At 39.4% G+C, this 24,283-nt stretch overlaps 1 protein-coding gene across 6 annotated transcripts in view; it reads right to left on the bottom strand.

The window, feature by feature from the left end:
* abcc3 (ATP-binding cassette, sub-family C (CFTR/MRP), member 3) overlaps window positions 1–24,283 on the bottom strand; it is a 59,737-nt gene that overhangs the window by 5,768 nt on the left and 29,686 nt on the right. Inside the window, exons 8-26 of one of the 6 annotated variants that reach the window (XM_032573803.1) lie at window positions 21,313–21,570; window positions 19,221–19,398; window positions 18,654–18,815; window positions 18,475–18,567; window positions 17,163–17,366; window positions 15,815–15,961; window positions 15,646–15,730; window positions 15,372–15,438; window positions 15,157–15,283; window positions 13,377–13,553; window positions 12,076–12,243; window positions 11,603–11,786; window positions 11,389–11,497; window positions 11,124–11,274; window positions 9,821–10,028; window positions 6,805–7,118; window positions 2,709–2,908; window positions 1,531–1,657; window positions 795–896 (exon numbers count right to left, since the gene is read on the bottom strand). In XM_032573803.1, coding sequence (XP_032429694.1) covers window positions 795–896; window positions 1,531–1,657; window positions 2,709–2,908; window positions 6,805–7,118; window positions 9,821–10,028; window positions 11,124–11,274; window positions 11,389–11,497; window positions 11,603–11,786; window positions 12,076–12,243; window positions 13,377–13,553; window positions 15,157–15,283; window positions 15,372–15,438; window positions 15,646–15,730; window positions 15,815–15,961; window positions 17,163–17,366; window positions 18,475–18,567; window positions 18,654–18,815; window positions 19,221–19,398; window positions 21,313–21,570 — 3,061 coding nt within the window. Of the gene's footprint in view, window positions 1–794; window positions 897–1,530; window positions 1,658–2,708; window positions 2,909–6,804; window positions 7,160–9,153; window positions 9,465–9,820; window positions 10,029–11,123; window positions 11,275–11,388; window positions 11,498–11,602; window positions 11,787–12,075; window positions 12,244–13,376; window positions 13,554–15,156; window positions 15,284–15,371; window positions 15,439–15,645; window positions 15,731–15,814; window positions 15,962–17,162; window positions 17,367–18,474; window positions 18,568–18,653; window positions 18,816–19,220; window positions 19,399–21,312; window positions 21,571–24,283 lie in introns of those variants that run through there. The other 5 variants (XM_032573804.1, XR_004340700.1, XR_004340699.1 and 2 more) reach the window with 5 other exon arrangements.

The raw sequence follows: 24,283 nt of genomic DNA, 5'->3' as shown, positions 1-24,283 counted from the left end.
CTGCTAAAGTACAGAGTGTACAAAACGTAGTGTTTGTGTTGGGCAGCAGGCGGGGGGGCTTGTTGGAAGCAGGTAATGTAACATTTCTGGATCTAGTTACGGTTTATAGGTGCCGCGCAGCTCGAGCTGAACAGCACAGCAGCTTTATGAAATGTGGCTGAATTCCTGCGTTTTTCAGTCTAGCAAGGAGTCGGTCTGGAGGTGCGTGTGGGCGCGCGTGTGTGTGTGTGGGGGGGGGGGGGGGGGGGGGGGGGGGGGGGGGGGGCTGGCAGCATCACTGATTTAAAAGCAAACACATGCTCAGCCCTGCATGAGCTTCTGTGGAACATGTGAAACAAGCATCGCTTCTAAAAAAATAAAATAATGATGCAGCTAGCGATGATTTTCGTAGCGATTACTATGACGATTAATCGGATAAAAAATTAGCTAAATTCTGCAGCTTATTAAATATTATTATCAATAATAATTAAAACAAATTATTATAAATAATAATTTATTAAATAATAAATAATTATTACCATATTATTATTAATATTGTATTATTAGAAAAACAAGAACAACATTTTTATATTTACAGAAAGAGAAGGTTTTTCATCTTAAACGCAAAAAGTTTTTATATTTTTTAACAGTTTTGGCTTAATTACCGCTCTGAACTGTGTGGTTCTTTCAGCAAACGGCCTATTTAAGAGTCTTTATACTAAACTTAATGATTATTTGTTGCACGAATAAGTTGACAATTATTCCAATAAGAGATCAATTTGATTAATTGTTTTAACTGAGGATGTGCCACATACCTCTGTCTTGGTTTCGGAGTATTCCTTCACTCTCTCCACCGCTACTATGTTGTTCTCCAGGTCGGAAGTCATCCGCACCATCCAGTTCAGAGACATGGTCACCTGTTCAAATAATCCTGGTTTTAAAAGTCGCTCAACGCCACATGGGGAAATCTACTGATCAAGTTATGAGTAGCTGCACATTGCCGACGTTTTTGAGCGTTCGTCTTCGCGACACTCAGCTTCTTCCATCTCTCAACCAACTCCGAGCAGCTTAACGATCCCTGCTGACTGGGCTTTTACAGAGAAGCGTCACCACAGCATGACAATGCCACCGCCATGTTTCAGCCTAAAGCTGCTGTGCTTAGGGGGATGTTTTCCTCCAAATATGGCCAAAAATTCATATTGTTGAACAGGACTTGATTTCTTTTAACTATAATTTTCCTCTTGCCTCTGCCATAACTTTCATTTCACTAATTAAATGACTTCTGAAGACATTTGCTTGCTCAGGATTCTATTTACAGGCATTAAAGTAAAGGGAGCAGGTCACACATTCCATACATAAATATTTTTTGTAAACCTTTTCCACCCACTCCCCAATGATGCTCCTCTTTGCGTTGGTCTCTCTCTTAAAAATCAAGCCAAACACACAAATTTGTGTTGTTTTTTTTAAGTGACGAAATGTGAACGAGTTTGAGTGGAAAAGGTGATGCAAGTGCAGCACACACAGTAAAAAGTTGCTAATGAGTCATTTCACCTGGAGCGCGTATGACACGGACAGACCCACGAGGCCCGGGCTCAGAGTGTCCTTTCCCATCACAGCGAAGACAGCGGCAAACAACACGATGCAGTTCCCGATGAACTCGATACGAACTCCGAGCCACCTGCGTGACAACGGGCGTCCAGTTAGAAACCGTCCCCCTTTATGCTGCCATTATGCAAACACTCTGTGTCAGGATGAAAAGACAACAATATTCTAACTCGTGTGGCCAGAGAGGTGATGGTTGGTGCGCTGAGAGGAAATGACGTGTTTCGTCATCACGATGGTTATAAGAAATAATTACATCATCGAGTAGAAGGGATTGTTATCTTGCATCTTGTTAGCACTTGAAAACAGACTATCTTAAATAGAACTGTTGATTCTTTTTTTCATTTAACTATAATTCAACATGACTGTAAATTTCTAATCAATTTCTAAATAGCAAAAATAACTTTACAGACCATCAACGTTTCCACTGACAGGGTTTTGGAAAATGTTAACATGTTTGGAATTTGGTGCCAGAAACACGCTAAAAAGAAAAGTGTCCACCTTGTTAATTCCCACTTTCTTACTGTTAATTATTAATTACTTTACTAATAATTAATATTTGCTTTGTGAATCAGAGACTGAGAAAACAGTGGGAACGAAGACGGGCAAAAACGGTTCTGTGAAGTCAGACATTAGTGGATCTGGGTCGGTTACGTACAAAGACTCAAAGTTGTTTTTTTACATTAATACAAATTGTAAACTGAATTAATCTAAGAACATAAGCTAGTTTTTGAATTTCTTAAACTATATTCCCCAATGGCCGGATTCTTCTTTTACAAACAGACACGGTATCCAGACCCGTCTTAAATGATTCGCTAAATGATTAAGCGATTTCTAAATTAGTCGCGATTCATACGATTAATCATTTCAGCCCTATATCATATTAAAAAGAAAATGTTGAATGAATTCATATCTATTCCAAGATAGGCAAACGAATAACTATGGCAATAAGGTGTAAAAAAGAAACCTTGCTCTATTTTAGTGTTGTTGGGATTAAACCACCATGATTTCACTCTGCTGTTGGAGCCCAGCTAAAGTTACTCGGTCAAATATTTACAATTTCTACAAGCGTTTCCTCGTAGAACAAAGTAGCTGGTGTTTTCCGACTAAATCGGAAGGAGACTTACCTGTTGGACACTATACCAGGGTAGTAACTCTTTTGGTTCTCGTCCACCTTTACATCGCTCATCAGAACAAAGGCAGCGTGTCTGTCGTAGGCTCGGATTACGCTAGCGCCGGTGATGGTCTCAGAGAAATGGGAGTATATGGGAGAGCGGCTGACCGACTCCAGGCGCTTCAGCTGCCGCGACGTGGCAACGTAAAATCTCTACAGGCGTCGAGGAAGGAGAGAGACAAACACGGCGTTACAACCTGACGAGGCCTTCCCACTTGTTTAGAAATTACAGAAAGACAAAAATGCACAAAGATGAGTTCAAACACACACACATACACACAAACATGCGCATGAATAATAATAATAAAAGCAGCTAAAAAAAAAAAAGAACAAAACACCGGCAGAGTTATTTGATATTCTGGGTTTCAGATTTTTGATCATTTGCCAATCGCCATCAGCTCATAAGCAGCACGCCGACCTCAGGAATGCTGTACGCTCTCTGCGCCGCTGCATGTAAACACTTTAATGAATTCGCAGGTGCGCTGCCAGATTGTAATGTTGCAACAACAACTCAGCACCAGTGGAGTGGAGCTGCTGGTGTTTTGTTTTTCATTACAGATGCAGCATATTGTCTTTAAAAAAAAAATAAAAAAAAATCACATTTATAGTCTTGTAAAGAGGATTCATTATAAAGTGTTAGGAGCCCAGAAGCCTTTAGTATCGACAGTATGTCCTCAGTTTGTTTCCCAGATCAGTTCAGGGAAGGAGGGGGTAAAAAAAAAAAAAACAGAAGAAGAAACAAAGAGTCATGCAGCAAAGAGCAAACCATGCAGGGTGGATGTTATGAAAAAGCAGCAGGACAGAAATGACTCTGTTATTACTGACTTTGCTCATTTGGAGGTCCAGGTAGAATCACAGCATGAACACACACAGAGTCTTCCTTCGATGACCACCAACACTGAAGCCCAGTGTTTAAATACCGACGCACTGGTTTTGATCCCAGACAGGCAGAGCTTTGTAAAAGTGTTCTGAACCCTCCACGTTCTTCACATTTTGTTTCCTCGCAGCCACAAACTTGAATGAATCGTAGGGATTTTATGTCGCAGACCAACAAGTGGGGTACGAAATTTGATTTCCAAAGATTTTTTTTTTTCACTTATGAAAACCTGTAAAGTGCGGCATACATTTGCATTCAGGCCTTTTAGTCTGACACCAGCACAAATGAAACAAACAAAAAATGTCGGAATACAGAAAATCCAAGCATTTAGTGCCACTTTATTTTAGCATAATCAAGTAACTATGTTAATTTCAGTTGTTAAAAAAATGCTATATAAATATATGACTTAAAAGAAAATTTAACATGTAGTTTAATGCCTTAAAACTGGGAATCTGTCTCTTTAAAAACTCCTGTTCTTTAGGAAGCGCTGCCTTCAGGAAGCCATCACAACGTTAACAACGTTTGTACCAGCGTTGCTCTGAGAAGTAGCTCGTATGATGAGCTCTGCAGGTGTTTGCTAATTGCTGCTGGCTAGTCTGAAGGAGCTGATTGGGAAGTAGTGGGGAGAGATGCTCTGCGAGTCAGAAGCTTGAAAGATTGGAAACTGTAGCTCGGAGGAGGACATGCACCCTGAAGGCGGTGCTAGATCTGACCAAGCATTTTGCATATCTGAATGGTTGCCAGGTGGTCAAAAGTTTTCTCAAACAGGCATGAAAGAATCACTGAATTAATCAATCAACACTCCAAGTATTTTGATAAGAGAATATCATTATAACTTGATGTAAACCTTAAAAAAAAGTTGCTTTTTGATTCAATGCCGTGCACATCTTTCGTCCATTTCATTGTACTTTCTGTTGGTCTGTTAAATAATATCCCCCAAAAACCGACTAAAGTTTGTGCTGGTAAAGTATCAAAATAACAAAAGGAGCATAAACACTTTTCCAAGACACTCTTAAATATTCCTAAACCAAGCCCCATGATGTAACCACTTATGCCCAGTTCTCCTTCCGATTGTCAGTATAATCCATCAACGAGCTCAAATCCCTTGGTTAGTAACCAGCAGTTTAAAACAGTTGTACAAAGCACTAAGTAGCAGCTGTTTTTTTTTTTACAGTATTCATTTTTTATTTGAAAATCGCTCAATAAAAATGTGATTACTGCGAGGATAAATGTTTCACACACAGAATGTAGTTGTTTTTAGACGTCAACCACGACTTGTTAGGCTACTTTAGTCACATTGTGGACATTTTTAAATAATATTTAGCTAGCAAAATTATATTAAAACAAATATTGTGAAAAGAAGATGTGTAACTTCTAAGATAATTGCCAAGCTAGCGGTTAAATTAGTCTCAGGAAAGGGTGATATGGGTAAATATCGGTATATCTTCAAGATTGTGAGGCGTTTAAGTGAAGCAGAGAAGTAATGCTGCTGGGTTGAAAGTGTAGAGAAATATATATAATATATGTAAATATTAGTTATTAGTCTTAGCAGCAATATCAATATTGGATATCAATACAAGCGCAAATTTTAATATCAGTCCATCCCTTCATTTAACCTATCAAAACTTGTAGAAGCTCTCAGAAATCATACCACAAGTTTTGTTTGTGAGCATAAACAAAAGCTAAGAATGTTAAACTATGATTTCTGCCTTTTATGAGTCTTTTGTTGACCTTTGTGATATAGATTTTGATTGGAATGACAGAAGGTGCCCTTTGAATCATCATTTTGCTGCTACATCACTTTAGCAGTTAAAGCCTCCCAAGTAATCTGTGTATACAACAGAGACTTTCAGCTGTTGCCATTCATTAGCACCGGATGTCTTGCTAATTATGGCATAAAATAGGCTATGCTGCATCATTGGCAGAAATAGGAGTTTATTTATAGCCTTCTGAATCACACATTTACTCAAAAATGGTGATTCACTTACAGACATTTTGGGTTTACCAGAATAATTTTAACTTCCTGTTCAGAAAGGATTAGTCTACTTTTCTCAAACAACATTTCTCCCAACTTCCTCATCCTTACTAGACAAATGACCATGCAATTATTTGCGTTATAGATTGGAGTTTTTCCCTATTACTACTTTTTGGGTCTCCATTGTGTTAAACTTGATACTCTATTGTTGGGTGTTTCAAACCTAATGTCATCAAAATAAATACAACTAGGGTAAGCTCAAACTTAGGCCTAGTCTACATTTAGCCGGATATCTAAATTTTTATGCATCTTGGCCTTTCATCCACACAAAAACTCTGTTTAATATTTAATAAAAACGATTATTAATATTTTTTTTTCAATTTGTTAAATCTCTGTTTAAAAGTGAACATAGAAATACTGAGATTTAGAGTCCCGCACATTACGGTGATAAAAAAAAAAAAAAACAACTAACTTTATATTCTAACGCGCTATTGAAAAGCAGAACCTGTAAAACCTACACATCCTTTTTACACAAACGAACCTCCTGGCGCCTTGTTTAAATCCCAACAGGAAGTTGTGGTAGTTTAGAAGCAATCTGATTGGCTGACATAGGTTTTAGCTTTGCTCTACACTGCCCCCTGCGGGTTTGGCATGTTTAAAACAACGCTCAGGAGCGGATCTGTGCGCGTTCATGCGGATGAAAACTTTTCTGAAACCGACCACTTGTGTACGAGATATTTTTAAATGTTGTGACGTGAGTTATTCGTTTTTACACGCGTGTACAACGCCACAGTTGAAAAAGAAATGCTATTATTTAGCCTTTAAAGAGAACAAATTTATTTCGGCCATAAATAAAACCCTGCCTCAAAGAATTTACTTTAGCGAAATTAAAATTTAAATCCAAAATTTCCTATTTTTCAGCTAATGTTTTGCTGCACATCAAATACGATTTGTTGACAGAAACAGACCAACTGACTTCTGCTACTAGCTAGCGCGCTAACCTTCGAAGCTACTACACGTGAAGCTGCTGCGACTACAAACTAGCAAAAACAAATCAAACCACAGCCGACCTAAAACACTACGGCGGCAACGATTACTGCCTCAAACACATACAGCAGTCTATAAACACCACACTCGCTCGGCAACACTCACAACCATGCATGTATTCATGAGTTGGCACACTTGTTTCCTATTTACCTGAACCCACCAATAGAACACCATTAACGGGGCTATGACTATGAGGAACATTGGGGTGAGGGCAGAGCATATGAGCAGCACATTCAGTGTGTACCAGAAAGTGCGCATCCATATGTCAATATTATCGGGGATGTGGGAGTCTATAGCATCCACGTCTTTGCTGAAGCGGTTCAGTAACCGCCCAGTCGGGGTGCTCTCGAAGAAGGCCTGCGGGGCTCGCAGGACCCCCTGCAGCATGTTGCGGTGCGTGAGCTTGGCCGCCCGCAGCATACAGTAGGCCCGGCACAAGAGGCAGTTAACCAAAATGAGCACACCTGCGAGAAGGAGGAGGGAGGGGAGGACAACACAACAACACCTGCGTTAAATGGATACGGATCTGCTCCGACTGTGTGCCGTAAACAAGTTCAACTTTCTCAGATCAACAGAAAGCTATTAACACCTGATGAAGTGAAGGAGAAAAAAAAGTTAAATCTGTATTTTTTATTTTATTTTTTTTCAATTGGCACAGTACTTTTCCTCTGTGAAAAAGTGGCATTCTTCACCTTACTGAGGGATTTCTGTGCCTGCAGAAAAACATTGTGACTCAGAATATTTCAGCAAGTCAGTTTGGCTTGTTGATTATGAATAAAGTGACGAGTGTAGGCAGTGGCTAAATGAGGCAGAAACACTTATAGTCCACCTGCTCATAGGTATCTTTACAAATTTCCATGAGCGGATAACTAACTAGGTAGCATAACTAATCCAACATTAAACCAATGTAATAATATGTGTGAATTATTAAAAAGAGTGCAACGCAAAAGACCAGACATTATTGCACTGAGAAAACACAAAATCTTACTAAGTAATTTTGGTCTAGTTTCTAGTGCAAACATCCTGCTACACTTGAAGGAAAACAAAACTAATTTACAAATAACTCCAAGAAAGAAACTGATGCCATTTAGGCAGCTGTATACTGCAGGTAACATAATGACTGGTTATAAGCTCTCCGCAGCACCCCACTTTATAAAAATATAAACTACTAGGAATTGACATTGACCCTAAAAAAATTAATGTGAATATCTAAAATTCATAGAATATGCAATGAAATACAGTCCTTTAGTATACATCCTTCTTAAAATGTTGTATATCTTGTTATATTACAAAGTATTTTTTTAATCATTAGCATAAAGTACAAAATATTTGGGGAGTAAAATTAAAATGATAAACTAGTTGGGGTTTTTTTTACATAAGAATCTGAGAACTGTAGATGAAGCCCAGACAGACTGGATGTACGGCGTCTATAAGTATCAATTTTCAAGTTTTGTAACAGGTTTACAGCTGGATTTAGCTCTGGACTTTGACTGGGCCAGTCTAAAACTTGATACACTTTTATCTAACCAAGTAGCACAATTATTAACATTTAACAACTATGTGAAACTGCCTAAAACTTTAAAATAAACACACACAAATTTAATGGCACAAAATGTGAAAAATTCAAGAGGTATGAAAACGTTTGCAAATCATTGTAAAATCCAAAGCGGTACGGGACATATTGTGTTTTTGTTGTGTTTACATTGATTTAAGAAAAAAAAGGTGAACTCTGATAGTGTGCACAACAAGTCTATGTAAACATGGGAATCCTTCATTGTTTCTAATCGAAACAAATCTTTAAAATGTGCCTGGCCTCGTCTAAAAACGTATCCGCTTGCAAAATCTTTCAAAACATTGATGCACGGTGGTCTGAAAGGAGGGAAATGAGAGGAAATCTTATCAACCCAGAGCAGCTGTTATTATGCCACGGGAGATCTAAGGTGCTCCAGGTTTCCATGGCGATAACCTAAACATTGCGCAACATTGTAGAGATTGTGAAAATATCACTGATGCAACAGTGATAACCAACCTGGACACCCTAAGAGTAGAAAAAAAAGTGGCCTACTTTAAATTAGGCTGAGATGCATCATCACGGATCCACTAGAGGGCAGTAATGAGCTATTTAGAACAATTTCTACTACTTTGACAATGTCTTTTACCCTTAGAAGGATTATTAGCCGTATCGGCGTGTGTGTGTGTATGTGTGTGAAGGGTGTGTGGCAGCACGCTGCAGGCTGGACAGAAGTGCATTGGCTGCAAGGAGAGAGCAAAGTAAATCCAGTAGCAAAGAGGAGTGAAATCAGCAACAGCACGAGGCGCTCATCACCGACATCACATGCTAAGGGAAACAAAAGCCGTAACTGGAAGGTTAGAAGATTTGCTGCGCCAAACATGCAGGCTGCATGACACTCCAGGAGGAGGAAGAGTCAGACATGAGCGAAGAGGAGGACAGAACGCTTTGATGGCACAGCGGACGGAGGATCGCCTGCCCTAGAGTACCTGAACAAGGACGTAAATAAAAGCCAGGGGGGCAATGACGACGGCAAAAATGGGCGTGCTGCTAACGATAACGATCATGGTGGAGAGGGAAACGAAGAAGGTCCCGAGGAACATGAGCACGGTGGATGGCAGCGCCTCGTCGATCACGTAGATATCCTTGGAGAAGCGGTTGATGATGCGTCCTATGGGTGTGGTGTCAAAGAAAGACTGGGGTGTGTGAAGTTTGTTGTTGAGCAGGTTGGCGTGCAGCTTCTTGGCTGCGCCGATGTTCCCCATGGCTAGAGTGAAGGAAGAGGCCATGACCAGGATACCTGGGAGGGGGTTGAACCACAGGAGAGGAAGAAGGAATGAAGGTGCAAGGTGGAGACACTGGCAGGTCGCTAGGAGAGGAGGAGCGGTAAACACCAGGCTTCAGATCCACAGTCTCCTCCATCCAAAAACTGCTTCCTGTCAGCATAATGAAATCTCTCTGCGCAAGAAAAACAACAAACTACCTGCAAATCAAACCATATCAGATTAATTTTCCAGCACCAAGAAGCTGTGTGGGTGGAAGTGACAAGCCGTAGCATAAACTCAAAGTGTCTATGCACAGTTTCAAGACAAAAAATGAGAAAGGACAAGTCTAACTTTTAAAAGACGCTTCGATAGTCAGTGTCTGGTTTCTTACCTTGTGCAATGCCCAGCGCTGCGTACACCCCCACCCTCTTGTGAACGTTGTTCTGGGTGTCATTTGTCAACGAGTCACTGGTCCATTGGCTGAGCCAGATGTTGGAGCCAATGGCGGCGGCACTCTGGCAGCCGTAGAGCAAGCAAATGATCACCGACAGCACTAGTCCCACTGCCTTTGCGTACTCCAGGAACACTTTGGTTTTTACCTGTGTCAAATTCAGAAATGTCAGCAGCAAGATGGTTTTAGCAGGGTATGTGCAGGTTTAACTAATTCAAGTTTAAGACCTTTTAAGATCACCGTGAATTAAATTAAAGACCTGTATCAGAAAGTAATTGTACAGAAGTGTCATACTTTCTATGTTTTCTGATGCTCACTACAGTCGTAACCCCCGTAGTTCAGAATGAACCTAGCCTCATATGGGATGGCGACAGAAGACGAATGTTGTCCAGTTAACTGACGATAAATTTGAACTTCCCCATGATAGATGCAAAAAAACATAGCTAGCTATGCAGCTATGCAACAAGAGTATATTAGCAGCTTGTCACTAGTGGCGGCAACCTCCTCGAGTCACAGAATGCAATAAAGATGTCTACATGCAACTCAAACTTTTGCCTGAGAGAAAAATCCTGGGAGAAAAAAAAGTATTTAGCTAGCTAAATGTTAGCATACTTTCTTTTCTTTTTAAAAAAAGATTCAATTATTTGGCTTGTTATATTTTAATGCTGTCCTTGTTAAAAATTTGATGAGAAAACTTAGAGAAAACATGATTGTGCTTCATAAATTTAGTACTATGCTTTGAATGTCATAACATTTAATGGCTAGTGTTTCAGCTGCTCTCTGCTCAGCTTTTCCCTACAGCTGTCTGGCTCACAGAGCTGAGAACAGGTACGGTCATCGTGAAGGCTAAAAAACGTTTTTTTAAGAAACTTGTTGACTTGTAAATCTTTACAAGCGCTACCTGGATAAAGGCAAACATCTAGACAGACTGATCAAGTAAATTGCATTGAACTGCCTGATGGGGTGAGCAAGACATAAAGTTAATTACTTCAGGGATCAGGCATATCTCTAACGTAAAGGGCAAAACATCTGAACCTGCTATTCATTTTTTAATTAACCAGCTTTTTACACAGAAAAGTACAGAAACAAAAGCTGATGACCAAATTGCTTTAAAAAAAATCTACAGCAACAGATTTGTTTTTGAAGTAAAATATCAGTGACTTTGAAAGAAAAACTTTCACTTTAAAAGAATTGATGCAGTCCAAAGCTAGAAAAAACCCAGAACAGAATATTCTCAACTGACCCGGCCCGTTTCTGTTGTCTCTGCCTGGATGAGTTTCTGGACCTCCTGGGGTTTCTTCTTCTCCTGGGCCTCTTGGTGCTTCTTCTGGCTCTGTCTCCTGACTGAGCGGCACCGGAAGTTCTCGCTGTCTCCTGACAGGATGCTGATCTGTCTGAAAACGAGAAAGTGGAAAACAGATTTAAGTCAGTGGACATAAAAACAGAAAGGCTGTTTGATTCCAGTAGGATGCAGTTATGGAGGCTTTACTACTTCTAATTTTTCACACCTCATAAAACTTTTCTTTGCCTCATTAACCGTAGGTTCATTGTCCACCATGTCCGTGTGGTGGTTGCTAAGGACGTCGTCGGGGAACAACTCATCTTCTATTAACTCTTCTGTGAAACCATTGGGGCAAACAGAAAGAGACAGCGTGAAACCAGCTAACTCAGCTGTTAATATCAGAAGGGATTGACAGGAAGAGGGAGAAAGTGTTGCTCAACCGGTGGCCTCGTCCTCCTCCACGATGTCTTCCAGAGCGTAGTTCCTGAGAAACTCCGCGAAGGCTCCGTTTTGATTGAGCAGCTCTTGGTAGGAGCCCATCTCCGACACCCGACCCTCCACCATCACCACAATGTTGTCCACCTGAGGCAGGAAGCTGATGCCGTGCGTCACCAGGATGCGAGTCTTGGAACCAAACAAAGGAAATGAATCAATACCAATAAAAGAAACCCCAACGGACACACCTTTTATTACAAGCCCAAGTTCAGAGAAGCTTTCCACACAGATTCCCGTCAGAGAAAACAGGCTTTTATCAAAGACCGAGGATTTTGTTTACGACCCAGAATGAGTCATTTACTGATAAAAGTCGACACAGCTTCCTCACTGGAGTAGCGATAAGATCCAACTTTATCACCCGAACGCCGCAGAGGTTCCAGTACCTGTGCGGATCGGCGACGTCAGAGAGTTTCCTCACCTTGCCTTTCAACACGCCCTCAGGGCCGATGAGCTTGTCGAAGATGTGTTTGGACACGTGGGCGTCCACGGCGGACAGCGGGTCGTCCAGGAGGTAGACCTCGGAGTCGCTGTACAGAGCTCGAGCCAGGCTGACCCTCTGCCTCTGGCCGCCGGAGAGGTTGATGCCCTGCAGAGAGACAGGACGGTGTCATCCTCTGTCATCAAAGACGGCTCTTTCTGTTTTATATGTCATATCATCAAATCAGAAAACAAAATATTACAAACAAAACATTTTAGATTATGAACACAAGATTTTCTCGAAGGAAGTGCTGCAAATGTATTCATGCATGTAGAATTTTACGAGTGCACATTTGTGAAGTGCAATGAAAATTGTGATGGCTATTGGTACTTGGTAGAGATGAAAGTTTTGTCTCTTTTTCTTTACAAATACCTCACTCAGATTAGCTGTATTCAGAAACCTTTACTCTTCTAAATAAAACCCAATGCCTTCAATTGTCTTTAAGACATTATCTAATTAATAGATGTTTATTGAAGAGTTTAAAGAGAAACTCTACTCTACGAAGCCATAAGACGTCCCTCTTTTTAGATTGCTTCAAGTTATGTAGGAAAAATGATTGAATGTTTCGGCCAACAAGCATAACCAAACCAGCAAAGCAGAAATATTTTAACCCTTCGTGACCCAAGTTTCAAATCTGTCTGGATATTTTTGCTTATTTTAACTGTACACAGTTCTTTATGAATGTCATGCGAGTAAATATATTTGCCCATTTATCCATCACAACTCCAACTTACAATATCTAGCAAGTTATTGTCCCAATTTTACCATCTATTAAAAGATTGCCCTTGCTACGGCAGGAGTGAAATTACAGTAATAACCCAATATTGTCTGGAAAGCGCAACGTCTCCCCTTTCAGAAACCGTTGGAATTTTTCAGACAGAGCAAAGTGTGGCGCAATTACAGTTCTGCACATTTGGCTGGATCGTTAGTGCTCGGTTTGGTCTGGAAGGGTTAACAAAGCAGAACAATCCAGGAAGAAAACCTGTTGGAGACCGCAGAAGACTTATAGTGGAAGAGTTTGCAAAATGTGTTATGGCCCAGTCAAAGTCCAGACCTTCCTCCAGTTGAGTATTTGTGAATTCACACCACACTTTTCAGAACTTATTTCAGTATTTGAAAATCATGCATCCTCTTCCTTCCACTTCCTAATTACACACTGCTGTGTGTTTGCCAATGACGTAAAACCTAAATGCAGAAACATTCAGGAGGTAGGGATACTTTTTGTCTTTTTGCTTTTCTACCTTTTCTCCGATCTCTGTCATGTCTCCTCCAGGCAGCACTTCCAGATCTGGCGTCAAGGCGCAGGCGTCCAGAACACGGCGGTATTTGGACTCGTTGAAGCTCTTCCCAAACAGGATGTTGTCCCGCAGGGTGGCATTTTGTATCCACGCCTGCTGGGGAACGTAAGCCACCGACCCCTGAGAACAGAGTCCGATTTCTGTTAGTTCTCCCGTTTTTTTGTGTCCAGAGTGTGTGAAATGTTCGCATTCTGGGCGTTAAGGATTCCAGCTGGCTGCACAAAATAAATCATTTGCAATCGTTCCACTGTGTATGCAGTGCAAGCACTTGAAACTTGACACTATAAAGCCTAAAACCTGACAATTTACGATCTACAAAATGACGACCTAGAGTAGCTGCTGAACATCAAAGCTGGACTCTTTTTTTTTTTTTGATCTGTCTAATTATTTTGTAATCCGAGGTATAGCTGTCAAAAATGCTGATCTTTTAGAAAACATTTAACTTTAGCTATAAAAAGAAAAAGTACAGATTTCTACAAAGTTAGCTTTTTTTAGTCATACTTCACTGCATCAGATCATTAAATAAATTTCAGGAAAAGACAAAGAACCTGATCAAAGAGAAATGTAACTTTTCAAGTGATAATTTTATTCATTAAGAGGGAAATATAATTGGACCATGAATTAGGCAATAACCACATCTGGGCCCAAGTACTGACGGATCTTTAGGATAAAGAAAACACTTAAATACAATCTCTTTAACGCAGGTCTGGACTGTATGTGTAAAATAAATTGCTAGGGGGGAAAATACTTTGAAAAATGTAGCTTTCAAAGTATTTTCCAATAATTGGGAAAGTGCATATTGCTGCACTATTAAACAGTTGAAATGTTTAACTGCTGAAAAATTTGGGAAGCAAGATAAGCTCAACTTAAATAGCATAAATCTAAAGAAAAATATCTGGGAATCTGTTAGAAAAATATGTTAGTCATCATTTTTATAATCCCACATTTACTTATTGAATTATTACATTTATAGTATTTGTTTTACTTACCATCTTATCTTATTCGTAGACTCAAAGAATCATTTGCATTTATTACTTGCATTGTTTTAGGTTTATCATCTACTAATTTGTTTTTTTTATGTTCTGCTCTTTTAACCAAGTTCACATTTGCCTGTCCAAAGTTCACTGTGACCTTTTGATGACCTTCTGACACTCCAACATTACAGAAAAGTATTGTTTCCAGTGTGTCCAAACTCAACGCAGCAAAGACACAGACTATATAAGTGAGGTCATTTCTGTTGTTGTCGGAGAGTGAAGTGATGTTACTGGATTTGTAAACTCATCCCATTTTCTCCTGGGCAGAGTATCTGTCTCCGATTTGATTCCGTCTTGAACGTTCCTAATATAAATTTAAATAAATTTAAATAAATTTAGGATTCTGTTACAATATAACAGAATCCTTGTTTTTAAAAATTCCTGCACATAACTATCCAAACTTGAAATTAAGTGTTGATTTTGAAACGTTTGTACAATGATGCAACTGTAATCTGTGGGAAGGTATGAAAGATTTCATCAGGGGCGTGAAATGTTTACTTTGCTGGATTCTTGTGGTCACAGAAATCGTAAAAGTTTTTGTTTCAGTCAAACAGAAACTCGCCAGTTTTTACAACAGTGAGTCACATGTTCAAATCTTGTTGGGAAACGTTGCGGCAGGTTCATCTGCAGTCTTATAAAAAAAGGGAGACGCTACTTTACAGGGAAAGTAATTCTCAGTGAAGTCGTACCCGAACACAAACTTCGCCTTCCACTTTCTCCATGTCGCCCAGCAGCGCGGAGATCAGCGAGGACTTCCCACAGCCAACATGACCCACCACTGCTACCAGGGAGCCCTGGGGCACCATCACGTTGATGCTAACAACACACAGCAAACATGTCACAGTTAGGGAAGTAAAAACACAGGACTTGTGAATGAACGTATCTGTAGCTGAGCGTGGCGTACTTGTCCAGAACAGGTTCATCTTCTTTGGCCCACGTGAATTTCCCGTTGACTACCGAGACGGCGAACTCTGTTGAGTAACAACGGGATGAAAGACTTTCTTTTCAACAACATTCAACTGATGACAGACGAGAAAGCCTGAGTCATGTCACTGCTCTTTAGGTTCGGAGACACTGGGTGAAAGGCAAGGCGGCTTTGCAGAAGGATTTCCCTTTTGGAAGAAGTGAAAAGAAACCCTGACAACGCCCTTTAAGTAGGGATTGAGCTTTGTTTTTACCTGAGCTGGTCTTTCTGTCCACGGAGTTTGGGTCCAACTCATCGTGACTCAGGAAATTTTGGATTCGCTTCAGCGACACGCTCGCCTGAGAAGCAGAAGAGAGACGTAAAGCTGCAGAAGAAAACGCAGGGAGGACGAGGAAGAGAAGGAGAGGGGGAAGAAAGGACACCTGTACGAGACTGCTGATCACTTGGGGGAGCATGTTCAGAGGAAACCGAAGGATGTTGAAAAGGGAGAGCGACACAAAGGCCTTCTCTGCATCCAGAATGTTCTTCTCATCTACACTGACGAACACGGCAAACGTCGTCAAGGCAACCTGGAGACACATGGGTAAAGTAGCAAGACGTCAAGGCCTATTATTACACCATGGTAATTCAGCAATTAGCATCATTTAAGTACATTATTTTACTTGTTTCGGAAAACAAAAGAAAACAAAAAAACAAGTGCTTAATGCATTAGTTTCTGCTTACATTCAAAGATGACATGAGGTCCTTCAGGGCTACATTCTCGGTTACTTTTATTCAGTCTCTATCAGCTACCCCCATCCCATATTATATAGTATATCTCCTGCCTTACATATGCTGCATTAATAGAGATTCCCTATATTATGTGGCATGCTAAATGTCAATTGTATCCTGTGAAAAATGTAATTTGTTTCATATTTCTAATTAGAAAACTTTAAGAGGGGATAAATTAAAGAGAAGTAACTGCTTTTAAGACCTACTAGAAAATAAATGTCAGAAAATAAGATATTTTAAAATCACTATAAAATAAAACCAAAACTGACCAAAGTACTGATCAAAATCAAATCAAATCAAATGTTATTTGTATAGCACATTTCAGCAGCAAGGCATTTCAAAGTGCTTTACATCATTACAAACACAGAAACACAATGCAACATAGAATCAACAATCAAAACACGACATTAAGTCAGGTTCCATCAATAAATTTGTAATTGATTACGTTTCAAATACAATCCTAAACAGGTGGGTTTTTAGTCAAGATTTAAAGGAAGTCAGTGTTTCAGCTGTTTTACAGTTTTCTGGAAGTTTGTTCCAAATTTGTGGTGCATAGATGCTGAAAGCTGCTTCTCCTCGTTTGGTTCTGGTTCTGGGGATGCAGAGCAGACCAGAACCGGAAGACCTGAGAGGTCTGGTGCACCCAGAACCAACTCTCTCTCTGATTAAAAATGCCTAAGTAGCCTTAAATTCCACATTTCAAATCTCCTGTTTAAGGTACTTGTGACATTTTTGGGGGCTCGTCTAGGATTTGGATCAGTCATCAGCTACTAAATTCTTAAACTATATGACATGATCAAGATGCAGCAACTTGGTAAAAGTTCAAAAACACAATTAAAACAAAGATAAGTGATGAAAGTCTCCTGCTAAAACAAATTGAAGAGGAGGGTCTCTCAGAAACTACATAAAATTTATCGACAAAAAGAACAATGTGGTCTCTGAGGTTTTCATTTGTTTCACTTCTTATTATTAGTAAACAGTAAAGCATTAAGAGCTTACAAGGAAAGGGGCACTGGTCCAGGCCATGGTGGAGAGTGCTCCCAGGTAGGCTGTTTTTCTGAGGACGTTAAGTTCCTTCTGCCGAATAGCCAGGACCTTTTCTTTGAAGGAGTTCTCCCAGGCGTACAGCTTGAGGACTTTGATGCCGTTAAGGATCTCATTCATCAGCTTGATACGAGCGTCCTTGTGCTGCATCTGCTCCACCTGAGGATGGATGCAAAACGGCATTTTGTTTTTACTGTGGATGTACAGACCTAGAAATAGCCACTATACATAAAAAGCCAACAAGCTACCTTAAAATTTAAGGTAGATTTTAGAGGATTCCATGATACGGCAAGATTCTACATGTGATTTAGATGCATGATGCAAAAACCAACCGGCTGGATCTCAAAAATCCATATCAACCATAAAAAAGTGCTACCTTGTTGAACTTCTTTGGCACAGACGTTGTCACTGAAACAATTTTCAAGTAATTTTCTCTATCTGTCAGGTGTTGAAATTAGAGGAATGAGAAATATAAAAGGCTTTTAAAGGGAGACTGCATCTTCTTCTACCCAGACACGTCATTTGGGCCACAGGAGAGTGAGTCTTTGATCAGATAACAGGAAGGCTGAATAGAGCACAGCAAAGCTGCAAGTTTTTAAAATCTCCCTATATTGAAATAAACAGAATTTTTTTTATCTCAGTGTTGAGGCAAGGAACTACAATCCCAAGGGAATCCATATGGAAACTGTTGTGTTAATGTTAGCCTGCGCTAATTGCTAATATAAGATCATTAAGACTATTTAAAATTCAGCATAATTAGCATATCAGCAATGTTTTCAATTCCACATTGGTGTGGTTTTACTTTCATTGAGGTTTTTTCAAAACTTCGTTCCTGATTTTTTGTTTTTTTTAAACTGTTCCATCTTTTTTCTGTGCAGCTCGGTTGATTTTAGCCAATTTTTTTTCTTTTTTTTTTTTTTACTTTGCTCTATTCAATTTCTATTTGGGATCAATAAAGTATTTATGAACTTGAATTTAAATCAGTAGGTTGGAACTTTACAGAAACTTGAGGTCGGAAATTAACCTAAAATATCTAATGGGGCATCTCTACATCAGAAAGTTTAAGTGAGTTCAGCACTGGCCCTTGGCCTAATCCAACCACCCTGAGCCCAAGATGTTAGAACCTGTTTTCTGTTCTGCAGTCTCGAGAAGATTCACAGTAAACAATTTGGAAATACTGCGTAATAATTACAAAAAGTACTTAAGTTTACCTTTTAACACAAATACTCAAAATTAAATGAATTCCACACAGCATCCCTCTCTGTACCTGATAGGCGCGCGTCTTCATGGCGATGACGGCATTAAAGGGGATGAGCATGACCATGACAGCCACACCAGCCAGCACAGATGGACCAAGGTTCTGCAAAATATGAAAGAAACAGTAACTTCAACTGTGCTGGGATTTTTAAATGCGGTTAAATTTGCTATATTATCTGTGTTGCGTACCTGCCAGAGGAAGTAGAGTGCCAGCATAATTTGCAGAGGAGCGGACCAGAGCATGTTGAGGAAGGTGGTGAGATCCATGAACCTTTGTGCGTCGACAGACATCAGATTCACTATTTCTCCCACCGTAGAGGAATGCTTGGCAGCATTCGTTATGACCAGAGACTGAAAAAAAAAGAAACAATAAAAAGTGGTGAGAAAAGATGTTTATTTTTTAATGCAAAACAATTATTATTAAAACAGCTGCTTAGTTCACTCTATTGACCATTTGACCATTACACTTTCATTAATATCTTCAAGGCCAAAGCAGCGCAAACAGAAAATGTTTACTCCACAAACCAGCACAAACGCAGCTGAGTTGATTGACACAATTTTGCATGACTTGAAGAAGGTGATGGGGGGGGCCTCGTTGACCTTTCATGACCTCTGGAAACATTTACTAATATCTTTAAAGGCACAAATCAGCATAAACGTAGCACAGACATTTGCCACCAATTTTGACAGATTTGAAGAACGTGGGGTGGTGAACTGAGATTTGAGAAAGTGACAGCGCGACTGTCGGATATGTACCTTCCTGTAGATGGCTCCTATGAGAGCGGTCCGGACGTTCATCCCCGTTACGAAGCAGTACTGAAAGTGCCGGTGGAGGATGAGAGTCTGCAGGATGGCTGCAAAGAACATGAGGAAGGCCAGTGTGTAACCCCACCAAACAGGGAATTCCTTCTGACTGGAGAAGGAGATCAACATTCTGGAAAAGTAAAAAAAATTCAAAGTTACAAACAACCGAAGCGTTCAGATTCAACAATATGCACCTCGTTAATCACTGGCGGAGTGATTTCAGGTGTCCTGCGTCACCCGTTTGTACTGAAATGAATTAAGTTGATCAATTTGTAAAAGGGCACAAATTATTATCAACTAAACCTCTTTATCATTTTATCTTTTTGCAGCTGACGGAGGCTGCAAAGCTAATAGAAACACCTTTTTCTTTCCAGAACTTTGGCAAAGTGTAATTGATGAAGTCTCAGTTTTGTAATTTTCTTAGATTAATTCTTAGCATTTGAGCTATATCAATCAATCAAATCAAATTTTACTTGTATAGCACATTTCAGCAGCAAGGCATTTCAAAGTGCTTTACATAAAATCAAACACAGAAACACAATGCAACATAGAATCAACAATCAAAACACGACATTAAGTCAAGTTCCATCAATAAATTTGTAATTGATTACGTTTCAAATACAATCCTAAACAGGTGGGGTTTTAGTCTAGATTTAAAGGAAGTCAGTGTTTCAGCTGTTTTACAGTTTTCTGGAAGTTTGTTCCAAGGGTTAACCCTAACCCTAAATGGAGGCAACACCTGATTCTTTATGTGATATTATAGAAAAATCTAAAGATAAAAGGAAGATCCTGAATGACCTTCACAAGTCTGGATCTGAAAGCAGAGACTCTTCAAGTAGGAGACAGGTAATGTATGCAAACCTTTACATATGGGTGAAGGGAAACATTTGTCTTCCTCGTCGTCGTTATTTAGGAAAAAAGAAGTAACTTTGGTAATCCTTACTGACCTAAAACTGAATGAATGTAGTTGAATTTATGTCAGGAAGTGAAAAGATTCCGGATTTTAAACACTGTAAGTAAATATCTTGTGTCAGAAAAACTTGCAGACTACTGAAGTAAGCTAGCATGTCAGCTTTCAGCTAACTTTTCAGAAAAGGCTTTTACTGTAGCATGCTAGTCGATTTTAAACTGAGCTATCATTCATTTAGCTTTTTTAACAGTGCTATTTTAGCTCATTTTTCCTTTTGTTTCCTAAAAGCTAGCTGACCAGGCACACTGCTCATCATTTTCATACTTTAAATTCTTTAGGGTGGTTGCTAGCCTTTGGCTACTAGCAAAACTAGAGAAACAGGAAACAGCAGCAGCAGGATGCTTGTTGCCTGATGAAGATACAGTCAAGCCCTTTAGGTCAGTCTGAGTTATTTGACTTGTTTTAGTGGGTGAGATTTAAACCTCAATAAGATCGGACAAAAGACTGCCGGCTGTGGGTCAGAGAACATGTGGGTTAAAAACTAGACAGAACTAGAAAAGTCATCTTGAATTTGTCTGGCATACTTGACTAAACACACCAGCACACTTACAGTTTCATCATGACTTCGTTTTTATCCATTTTTAACAGAAGATTTTAGGATATGCAAGTAGAGTGCTGCATTTTGAAAACTCAAATTAAGACTTGAGGGTGTTTTGAACTTTTTGCCTGTGCTACACAGAACAGATACAATCAGTATTAGTTAACAATCTTGAGTCATATGATAAAATGCATGGAGGGAAATTTGTTGGTGAACAGCTCCCATCTTATCTGACTGAAACTTGGAGATATGGCTTTCACAGAACATTTGCCTTAATCAAATTTTCACCCGGGGGCCATTAAGGGCCCGAAGAGGATATCTATTCACATCTCGGACAAAGCTAGCACACATTTTTTACTCAGAAGAAAGCAACCCTACTTTGGATAGATGCAAACGCAACATGCAAAAAAAAAAGAAGAAAAGTGCTGCAAATAGTTGTTTTCAGAACTGGAACAAAGAAGGCTTTGTTTGCTAATGTGTCGCAGGGCGGATAGCAACCTGCTGACGGAGACTCTAAACTTTATTTATTTTTTTACCTGAGCAGCTGGGGGTTGACGAAGATGATGGAATCCTGCAGGAGCTTAAAGCCCGAGCCAATCAGAAAGTAGGGACCGAACGCTTTGATGAGGACACGGAGGAAGGACGGCTGGTGGGGAGAAGCTTTCTGATTGGACAGCAGCACCTCCACTTCCTCCGGGCTGGTTTCGCCCCCCGCGGCTCCTCCTGAGACGTGGTTGGTGGCCGATGGTTGCTGCTTAGCGTACGTCGCCTTGGTGGTCAGATTCTGTTCACTGCTGTTAGAGGGGTAGAAATAAAAAAAAATTTAAAAAGTCAATGGAAATGTCAAAATAGGCTTCATATGTCATTAAGATCATTGTGACACACACTCAATAAAAAACACGGTTACCTTGGAGTAGAAGACATCTATTTTATAATGAATAATTTCAACAATTAAAAAAAAAAATATATAGAATTAAATCACTCAATGCCTCGACTATCCTCCAGGTTTTATAATATGCTTTTTCTACTGAAAAGATAGATTACAACCAATTCTCACTTTTTAGGGCAAAATGATTTTAAAAATTTCCAGTTTAATCATTGATTCTTATTACAAAAAAGCTTTAAACAAGCTATAAAGTCATGCAGGAAGCAACATATTGGGATTTTCTAATATTTGTAATATCGGTACTTGTGTGTGTTTTGTGTTTTTCTGTTTGCCCCCACTTTGAAAAATCACTGCTATGACTGATTGGAAAATAAACTCTTCTTGAAACCATAGCTATCTGTCACTGACTGATCTGCAGTCTTGTTTGTGAAAAGGTGTAAAAATGAAACTATTTAAGACATTTAAAAAAAAACGTGGGTTTGTATTTGTAGATAATTACAGATCTGAAGGTGCTTAAGTCATAAAAATGCAGTGAAAAAGAACTACTATAACTCTTTTTAAATCATTTTAGCTTCAATTTCTACATTGTAAAACATTTTTATTAGTTATTTTGTATCAGGATGAGATGGATACTTTTACCAGCAAGCAAGTTTCAACACACAGCAGGAGCAAAACCTGAATAATTGTCCCGTCCAACCAACTGCACTTGTTTAAGTAGTGACCGTTAAATCCCTCAGCAGGACCAGAGGCAATCAATAGGGGGAATGAGTCAGCTTGTTAAGGAATATAGTTACTTACATAAATACAACAAACCTATTCTAACATAAGCTTAGAGTGCAGAAAACCCTTCATTTGTCAACTAACCGTCGAGCTTTGGCTGAATACAAACAGGTTTGTGTGCAGCTCAAAGAAAAAGACCAATCCAGCTTTTGACATATCGATTTACGAGTTAATCTCAGTCCAGAATGAAACACACAGGAAAAAAAAGTTGTGGCACTGAAACAGGAAACAGCCTCCAGGAGGCCAGAGTTCAGCAAACCTGTTATGCAGGTTTTATTTTTCTTTTAAAGAGTAATAAAAACGTAATAAAATTGTGCTCCAGGGCAAACTAAAAAGCCAGACCAATTATAGCTGAAAACATGTTCGGTGTAATTACCCGAGCCATTAAATGATTGTTATTATGAATTAGCAACACAGACGCAAAACCATGTCTAATTATCTTAAAGTGTGTTTTTAGCACCTTTTTTTTTTAAATTGCCTTTTCTTTTTACTCTTTAAATCTGATAAGTCGGTGAGCTGGAAGAAGTCCGACATATTAGAGGAAACCATCCCACTGTGTGGGTTACATAGAGCATGCTCAGAGTTTCACTTGTGCAGCTCAAAGAGCGTGCACAAAGAGACCCGCCCTCTCACACAACATCCTCTGCTCTCTGTGGTCTAACAGGGAGGCAAAAAGCAACACAACTCAGCTGCACCAATTATGCGCAATTATAAAGGTTTTTAAAGGTTTTTACAACTGCGCATCTGAAAAGTCTGACGTGTATTTGTGTTTAAAGCAATGAGGTTTTTCAGGAAAGGAGCTTTGCACGTAAAGAAGTTGCTCCGTCCGTATTTGTAAAGTAATTTAGGATCAGACAGACTCCAGGGAGAGTGTCGGTGAAAGAAAATAAAATAGTTAATTTAATTCGACTTATAACAAGACGTGTTTCCCATGTTATAAGTGAAAATATGCCAGTGGAACCAAAATGTTTTCATTAATATTGAGGAATTAATTACTAAAAACAACCTCATGTCTTGCTCAAAAATTACTTGTAAGTTAGTTTAGTTTTATTTCTAGTGTACCAAGACATTTGAGCAGGAAACTTGACCAAAAATAAATGACGACTTTTTGCAGTGCATTTTGAAAGGTTTCTCTAGGTTTTGCCAACTCAAAATTAAGCCTTTTTAAGACCACCATGAATTAAATTTAAGACCTGTATCACGACAGAAATGTACACAGAAAATTACATAATTTATGTACAAATGTGAAGCTTCTTGGCACAGAACACACATAGCGTCATCTGAGTTGGCAACAGAAGTGGAGCCAGTGGCAAAGACGAACGTCATCTGGGCAACAGGCAGTAAATTTACACTTTCCAATGATAGATGCAAAAAAGCTAGCTAGCCAACAAAGGTATAGTCAGCGGTAGCTTCCACCGCCTCGAGTCACAGAAGCCAACGAAGATGTCTGAGTGCGACTCAAACTTTTGCCTGATAGAAAAGTCCCACGATAAATATAAATTGCATCGAATATACAAGATATAATAGACCGGCCACGACCAAATTTAAGACCTGTGATTAGAGTATTTAAGGCCAACTTACATATTTTCTAATTAATTTAAGACACTTTAAGTGCTTAATTTTAGATTTAAGACTTTTTAAGGGTGGATTGTATTTAAAGGTATTTGAATATATGACAATGCAAGCCACATGTGTCATATTTTGTGTGTAACATAAAAAAAATTTAATTATGCTTCTACTCTGTGTTGGTCCGTGACATAAAACCTTAAGACACATTTAAGTTTGTAGTCGTAGCTTGACGAATAAAGCTATTCAGACATTTTTCTAAATAACTTTAGACA

Source organism: Xiphophorus hellerii, chromosome 10 (genome assembly GCF_003331165.1).
Source record: "Xiphophorus hellerii strain 12219 chromosome 10, Xiphophorus_hellerii-4.1, whole genome shotgun sequence".
NCBI lineage: Eukaryota > Metazoa > Chordata > Actinopteri > Cyprinodontiformes > Poeciliidae > Xiphophorus > Xiphophorus hellerii.
This window is presented reverse-complemented; position numbering and strand designations above follow the sequence as displayed.